We start from the raw sequence: 8,782 nt of genomic DNA on the forward strand, positions 1-8,782 counted from the left end.
CTTGTAGGCTTGGTATATAATTAGATGTTGATTTCTAATCATATTTGATATATTTTTATTTATTTACAATTCTTCTTTATACTTCTTTTATATTTATTTATTTACCATATCTCTTTTATAAATATGGTATTTGGCCCTTGGTATTAATAATTATTTGCCCCATGGTATTTGGTCCATAACCTTCACCTAAATAAAACCTCTGTGTGAGTTTTAATAAATATATAGAGGTTTATGGAATAAATATAAAAATAAGTTTTATTTATTTATTATACCTCTAGTTTATTTATATTTTTATTTATTTACCATATCTCTTATAGATATGGTATTTGGCTCATGCTTTTAGCAATTATTTGTCCCATGGTATTTGGCCCATAACTTCACCTAAATAAAACCTCTTTTTTGAGTTTTTGTAAATATATATAAGTTTATGGAGTAAATATAAAAAAAAAGTTTTATATATTTAGCATATTCCGAAATTTTATTTATATTTACATTTATTTACCATACCTTTATTTTGAGTGTTTGTAAACCTATTTATATTTTAAATTTATATTGTGTTTATAAATAACAATAATTAGATTGATTTTTAAATAAAGCCGACATTAAATTAAAAATGTTAAATGTTAAACATTAAGTTTATATGGTCAAAGCATATACTCTATATATAGATTTGCTATTATCATCATTTTTCATTGTTCGTTTCAATTGGTTCGACCTGGGTTGATTCGGAGGAGGTAGAGAGCCAGAAAACTGAAGAACGAAAATGGAAGGACGCAAAACTGGAAAACGAAAGTGGGTAGGCGATGTTGTTGCTGCTGAGTGGTGGAAGGAATTGCTAGCAGATTGGTGGAAGGAAATGGGAGAGGACTTGCAAATGGAGATTTTGGGGCGCTTGCCAGCGGACGATGTGTACACATATCGCAGAGTTTGCAGCGAATGGAACAATCTGCTCTCATCGAATTATTTCATAACACACACATGGCCAGATGCGACTATCAACAAGCAGCCATTGCTAGTGCTGTGCGATATATTGACCAGTAATCCTTGCATGGCCTTCTCCTTTTACACGCGAACCTGGAAGACCAGTTTTTCCCTTTCTTTCTCCAATGAAGAACGAAACAATGAATTCAAATGCAGAGGATCTGCAGCAGGTCTTGTGTTGCTACAAAGACAACAATCCTTGGAGACCCGGGTCTGTAATCCTTACACGGGAAACTCCATACGACTTCCGCCCATGTTAGCCATAACTTTGGTCCACTTCATATGCATGGCTGAAGCAGATAATAATAATAATGATGGTGATGCCTACAAAGTAGTGGCCGTTGGTTCTGGTTTCAACAGAGAAATTGTAGTGGAAATGTACGATTCTTTTGAAAAGACATGGAAGATTTTTAGACCAACTCGGGAACTCACAATGTTAAATGGTTTCAGTGATTTTGTTTGCTGCCAGGGTTCATACTACTGTATACTCAGCAATCCTTGGAGAATTCTTGGTTTCACCATCCCCACATTAGACGAAGAACTGGAACCCCGAACACTGGTTGTCCCCATCCAGGAGCCCATGCTTAAATGCCTGCTAGAGCTTCAGCTAGCCATCTGCGGCTCACGGTTACTGGTCGTGGCACCCATAGAGGATGAAGTGGTAGTCGTGTGTGAGTTGGAATCACCAAATAAGCAGTGCCATCCTCTTTCTACAACCAATGACAGAACGCCATGGGCGTGGAAAGAAATCGCAAGGATGCCCCCAACTTTGTGGGACGTTTTTAAACGTGTAGCGTATCCCCAACGGTATAGGTGTACAGGAGTAGGAGATAATGTCTGTTTCACTGCAATTCATGAAATGAGTATAGAGGTGGTGGTTTACAATTTGGGCACACATTCATGGAGCCGGCTTCCAAGCTGTCCATGGAGAAATCAGCCTTGGAACCCTCGCCTTGAATTTCAATTGCCATGGGGTGCAATTGCCATGGCATTTCAACCTAGACTAAATACATGCATTCAATGAAGCAGTCTTTAGGTATATATCTGACTTTTGGTTTATATTAATTGTTACAGTTACTTAGTTTTAGTTGATGTTTTTTGTTTTTATATTAAATAGTGGTATATATTAGACTTTTCCTTGTTACAGTTATTTAGTTTTAATTTATGAATTTTTTTATATAAATATTATTTTGGTCAAAGTGTACAAAAATTATCATGATATTTAGCTTATAAAATTGGCATATACTTAAATGTTGATAATTGGTATATAATTAAAGGTTGATTTATAATTTTATTTAATATATTTTTATTTATTTTCCATGCCTTCTTATTTTTTTTTTATCTTTATTTATTTATTAACCCTTATTATTTCAACCCATTCTCGAAGGTTTTGCAGACGGTGCGTAATGGACAAGCTGCGCTCCTGCCTGTTGTGAGGCCCTCTGTTCGATTTGGGGGCAGGTTTATTAAAATCCCGGGTATGCGAGAGTTCCGTAATAAAGTTGAAGTTTAAGATTATGGCTCCGTGAAGTTTGGTTACCCTCTGTAATTTCAAATCTATTTTGAGTTTTCCGAAGCCTTTGGGCCATGAACATGTTGTTAAGCTTATCTGGCTTCGACCGGCTTAGTTATTTTTATATTTTTAGTTATGCCAAGGGTTGCGATATTTTGGTTACCCTCTGTAATTTCAAATCTATTTTGAGTTTTCTGAGGCTTTTCGGCCATGAACATGTTGTTAAATTTATCGGGCTTACGACAGGCTTAGTGATTTTATATTTTTAGTTATGCCCAGGGTGAAGAGATTCGAACCCTGGCGGGAATAGCTACAATTTGGTACCGATAGTGTTGAATGAAATATGTGTATACTTGTTTTGTTTTACATTCTAAAATGTTTCTTGGAATACAACTTGGTTTTATTTATTTAATCTTTTTCTGGTATTAATCGTGTGTTTAATGCTAGATCTCGACGTGTAATTCTTAGTTTGATTGGTAGTATATTAATTATTTCAGAGATTCTGCGAATGCCCTATAGCTTCCAAACTCAAGGGTTTGTGGTTCAAAAATGGCTATTAATTCTTTTTATTTTGAATGTTTTAATGTTCCGAGTATCTACGAAGTTTTTATATTCAGTAATTTTTGAGTTAATTGAAAGAACAATCGATATCTATGTATTTATTTTTAGATTGAAGACCCTTTGCGCTTTCCTAGTCCAAACAACTAGCTCTGAATCTTTCTGTATCTTTGCTTTCCAACTTTGAGATCTATTTCAGTAGTCGCCCAAGCAGCTTCGTGTTCAAAGGATCTCTTTAATTTCTGATGACTTACAGTGTTTCCTTTCTGTATCTTTGCCTCCCAATCTTTCTGTATCTTTGCCTCCCAATCTTGAGATCTACTTCAGTAGTCTCTCCCGAGGATCTCTTTAATTTCTTATGACTTACAGTGTTTCCTTTCTGTATCTTTGCCTCCCAACCTTGAGATCTACTTCAGTAGTCTCTCCCGAGTTTTCGAGCTTCGTGTTCAAAGGATCTCTTTAATTTCTTAAGACTTACAGTGTTCCATTTCTGTATCTTTGCCTCCCAACCTTGAGTTGCCTTCCAACCTTGAGATCTACTTCAGTAGTCTCCCCGAGCTTTCATTTTCTGTATCTTTGCCTCCCAACCTTCATTTTCTGTATCTTTGCCTCCCAACCTTGAGATCTACTTCAGTCTCCCTGAGCTTTCCTGTTCATAGAAACTCTTTAATTTCTTGAGACTTACAATCTCCGCCCCTATTCATAGAAATTTAATTTCTTGAGACTTACAATCTCCGCCCCTCTGGTTGAAACCAGACATAGCCTTATAGAACCACCTCCTCTTCAACAAAGTACCTCCTCTTCAATAAGAAGAGCTTTTATTTATTTACCATACCTGTCACTTATTTATAATTTTATTTATTTATCATATATCTTTTATTTTCCATGGCATTTGGCCAATAAGATTGGTATATAATTAGATGATGATTCTAATCCTATTTGATATATTTTTATTTATTTAACATATCTTTTTATACTTCTTTTATATTTATTTATTTACCATGCCTCTTTTATAAATATGGTATTTAGCCCATGCTATTAATAATTATTTGTGCACTTTTTGGAATCAACTTGGTATTCTTTAGCAGATAACCTACAGGTTGGAAGGAAAAGGGTTGCAGGGATTAAAGAACATCCCGAACCAATGACTAGGTGATTTCACTAAATGCTAATAGTAACTTGCTACATATGAACCTCGTGAACGTATTCCACAATTGAACATATGAAAACTAGAATATGGAGAATGTCGAGAAGGCTAAGTAGTTGTTGTTGATGATAACCTGAAAGATAAATAATTTTTACTTCCCAACTTATTTCCTGCAACCAATGCATTACGAGCCAACAAATACCTTTAGAGAATTCACATCATCAAAACTTTAGAGAATTCACATCATCAAATTCCTCACTCAAATAAGATCGTAGAGAAGATGCAATTGAAAGCCAAGTTCCAACTCTTCTTGCATGATAGAGGACTTGGTGAAGGTGATAAAGGCCTAAGCTCATTGTGTTCATGGGAAAATTTGCACTTCAAATCATTTGGAAAGGTCTTATTTTTATCATAATGCATGGACAACTTGATTTTATAACTATTTACCCCATCAAAAATGTTGGAACTTATTTCACTGCCATGAATTGTTTCTACTTTCTTACCAAAAAATAGCCAATACTTGTTGACCCCTCTGAAGTTCTTCTTATGAGTGAGAAAAGTGACAATTAGTTCCCCACTCAGACTTCTTGTTAGTTCTATAAAAACAGAAAAGAACAAATTTGTAGGGAGGTAGTGTAACTCTCTTAGTAAAAAATATCTCCTTCACATTCAAAGTTGAATATGAACTATTTATATGCTTGCGAGACTTTTTCTAGACCATTTCCCAATTAAAATTATGGCCTACTTAGATTCATCTCCACTGGAAGAAGGGAAGAGGTTAGATTCATTTCTCAAACCTTTTACATCTCTGTTGACTCCATGTATGGCATGAGAACAACACATGCAAAATGGTTATTATTCAGAGCATAATTTAGAGGGGTCTCTATTGTTCCTATGAGTATGTTTATCACCTAGATAATTTTTATGAAGACTTTATGTGTTAGTGAGTTTGTTGCTTGTTTTTAGCTAGCTCTCGAATTTCTCAACAAGAGAAAGGATCTAAAACAACCATTGAAGGCATTTACTACTGTAATATTATTTATATTTTTAGGTATGGAAAGAATAGTTGTTGCGATGGAAACATAATGATGCACAACAAGGGAGAGGATCTAAAACAACCATTGAAGGCATTTACTACTCTTGTAATATTATATATATTTTTAGGTATAGAAAGAACAGTTGTAGTGATGGAAACATAATGATAGAAGATAACCATAACCACCTTTTGTATGGATAATATATATTCAAATAAAATTAAAATTAAAATTATGAATTTACCAGATAGATGTTCCTTCAAGCCTAGAGATAGAAAATTTACATTTGTATTTATAACTAGAAAACTACAAAGAAGAACCATAAAGGGAACTTTGGCACCTAGGCATGTCAGGTAGGAGATAGGTCTGGGTTCTTTGCTGGATCATCTTTCCATTTAACTATATGTTGTGCTCCACCTGCATGCAAACAGAAAATGGCTTAGAAATAATTCTTTAGGGAAGCCTCATAAAACTCTAAGGTTTGGGAAGAGGCAGGTTGCAGAATTGTTGGACACCTAATCCTAAATGGGTTAGTGTGGAAACCGAATAGACCAAAGCAGTCCAAGAGACCTTGGGATCTGAAACCCAAGAGTCACGTATTGTACTATAAATGTATATCTCATGTTAATAAAAATGAACTACATGATTTATCTTTCACATTGTCTTTGCTGTCCATGTGCGTTTAACATGGTATCAGAGTAGGCGTATTCCTGCCCTTCATAATTAATGTGAGCCATTTGTCTTATGGCCTTTCTGTGCAGTCATTTCTGCCATAAATTCTGCATCTCAGGAATATTTTCTCACGAATATTTCTTCAGCTAAATGTTAGCTGCTCCTGACGCTGTCCAGCGATGTCCAAGTGGTTCTGAGATGTTTGTCTGTCATTTTTATTGACTGCGCCCTTTGTCATATGCGTTTTTAAGTAAACGCTAAACGCTGTGGATTTTCAGTTTGTCATATGTCAGTTTGTCATGGATTTTCAGTTTGTCATATGTCAGTTTGTCATGGATTTTCTGCCAATTTTATAACCGCCCTCACTCCTCTGACATAGTCCTCCATACGCTGCTCGAATTGTGCTGAGACTCTGAATTTGGACTGTTGGGCTTCCATATACAACGCTGGCCTCCATACGCTGCCCTCTCCACGCTGCTGGCCTGAAAACGCTGTCTCACTGCGTCAGTATCAGAGGCGTTTTATATTCTCACTGAATCCAGCACCTTCGAGTTGGAAAAGAGAACGTCTGCAAGTCCCGCCAGCGGTATATTTAGGGCTCCAAACCCCGACGGATTCTCATTTTTCTGGGTGCCGTTGAGTCCATTTTTCTGAATTCTCATTTTGCAAGAACTCTTTCCGCCAACCTTGGACTGAAGAAAGGCTCGGTGTGGCCCATAGCTCTTTTTGCTTGTTCAGATCCTTAAGAAATTTTTGTGGTGGTGCTTGATTTTTGCCAGGCTGTTCATAATCGTTTTCCTCCTTTCGAAGTTCATTTTCATGGAACTGAGCAAGAGTACCTACCCCAGAAGATGCATGTCCTATACAATACATGTTTTGTGTGACCTCCTCAAATTCAACTCGCTCCAACCTGTGAGCTGTTGAAAGCTGTTTCTGAAGCAGATTTTGGAGCGTGAGTTCGAGCTGAGTTTTGACGACGGGGGCCTCGCCTTCTGGATCGTCATCTTCATAGAAATTCACCATTTCGCTCCACAATACGAATAGAAGGAATGTTATCAGAAAGAAATTTGCAATTGTCAGTGCCACATTCGTTAAGCGAGGAAAATTTCATGAATAGCTAGTGTTGTTTTGCAAGACAGAAAGCCCACCTTGGACTCATGGTAAATTGTTCGTCCAAGTCAGGATGCGTTCCACTTAGCGTAAGTTGATGGGGTTGTGGACTTTGTTGTGATGCATTCTGGCTAGCACCTTCGGAAAATTCTGTTTCGAAATGCTTTCTCAGCGATAGATTGCTTGGAAATTTCACGGAAACGTTAACCTCTGTTTTCTCTGACACCACTACAACACGAATGGATTTGAGATGAATCGGTGCCTTTGGAGGCAAGTAATTGTGCTCGATCGCGTAAAAACTCCCAATTTTTATCGACGCTGCATATTTTTCAGATCCATTCTCTAAATCCTCAGAAACAAAATCTTGAAGAGGAGGCAGCTCTTCTTTTTGTGATATCGGCAAAATATGGTCACGGTTGTTCTCATGATCCGTCCAACCTCGTTTCCTTTTCTTCAATGTGCCATCGGATCGCAACAGAACATAATTTCTTAGGTGTTCAATATTCTGAAGAAGTGAATCAGGATTCTGATTTCCCCATAGCGCTTTTCTCCAGGCTAAGCGGGACTTGGAGTCGGTTTTGCCGTCAGAAGACAAAAGACACAGTGTAATATGCACATGGGGAAAATCTTAGCGTGGAAGCCGAGGAAAGCAATTTGTATATGACTGTGTTAGTTTGGTCTCAACCTATTCATATCACCCATAAAATCAGACCAGAGTAAGTGGCTCCTATATGGCATACGTTCAACAAATAGTGCGCATATAATTGTGGCCTCTAATCATGGATCTATTCTTAAGCGGAAGAGTTGTTTTAAATTTTATTATTCATTGTTGTTAACATATTGGATAGATTTGTACGGAAGGTGTTTAGTTCCATGACAACCAATAAAGAATGATCTAGCCCCAAGGCTACAAACTTGTATTTTCTGTGGTTGTTTCAGTTGAGCAGCATATCACTGTACCTGTGCTTGAAATCTTAATGAGTATAGACTATTGGATGTGATGTTTGGTGATGTACCTTTGCTATAGAGGGTCTCAAACTTCCTCATCTCATTGAATGTGTGGCTGTGAATATATTGAAGACACTCCATATGTATTTCTCTATCTTGGAGCTGAATACGTTGCATATATTATCACTGTGGTGTTTTCTCTGTAATGATGGAGCTTCTTTGATGTTATAACACTTATCTACAGCCACTGTTCTTCCTAACATTTGCTGGTATATTCTACTTCAGATCTCTGTTATTATTAGAGTTTATATATCAGAGGTATATGTAATCCATTCCTGTAGTTGAAGCTCGAATTTCAAAGAAGGAAGAAGTCATCTAGTTGTGCATCCATCTTGGTATACCTGAGCATTTTAAGGACTTTGAGCCTCTCATTCTTGCTGGACACAAATCTGTTAGTGATTGGCTAAATTCCTAGCTGGAATCTCTGTATTTTGAGGGCAGAATACATAATAAAGCCCTGTTGAAGTATTTAACACATTGCATATGGTATTAGTTGAGTGCCTTTTTGAATACCTTCAGTGAAGTTTTTACATCATTGGGGTCTTTTCCAATAAAAGAAGGGGTTGAGATTCTTGGATTTATTATTGAAGGAAGAGGTCGAGCTACCCTTGTGTATATTCGTGGAGTTTGAGCCGTGTCTCCATTGCTGGTATTCGCGGATTTTTTATTCCTTTTGCATTCTTGAGCTTCCTGAGCTTCTAGTCAGATGTGAAATTTCTACAGAATTTAAAGAACAAAATCTCTGAAAGTCTAGTATCG

General features: G+C 36.8%; 1 protein-coding gene across 1 annotated transcript; it reads left to right on the forward strand.

Moving 5' to 3' along the window:
- The first annotated feature begins 763 nt into the window (after positions 1–763).
- LOC149197391 (F-box only protein 6-like) lies at positions 764–2,005 on the forward strand. Its single transcript, XM_089408677.1, has one exon. It carries the CDS (start codon positions 764–766, stop codon positions 2,003–2,005), a length of 1,242 nt encoding a protein of 413 aa, XP_089264803.1.
- The last annotated feature ends 6,777 nt before the right edge of the window (positions 2,006–8,782 follow it).

Source organism: Pinus tabuliformis, chromosome 2_2 (genome assembly GCF_031772625.1).
Source record: "Pinus tabuliformis cultivar Carrire ecotype Pingquan chromosome 2_2, CPIR1, whole genome shotgun sequence".
Classification (NCBI taxonomy): domain Eukaryota; kingdom Viridiplantae; phylum Streptophyta; class Pinopsida; order Pinales; family Pinaceae; genus Pinus; species Pinus tabuliformis.

What these genes read in the sequence shown, in the direction of transcription:
- LOC149197391 (XM_089408677.1), top strand. Translation starts at nt 764, where the DNA reads ATGGAAGGACGCAAAACTGGAAAACGAAAGTGGGTAGGCGATGTTGTT.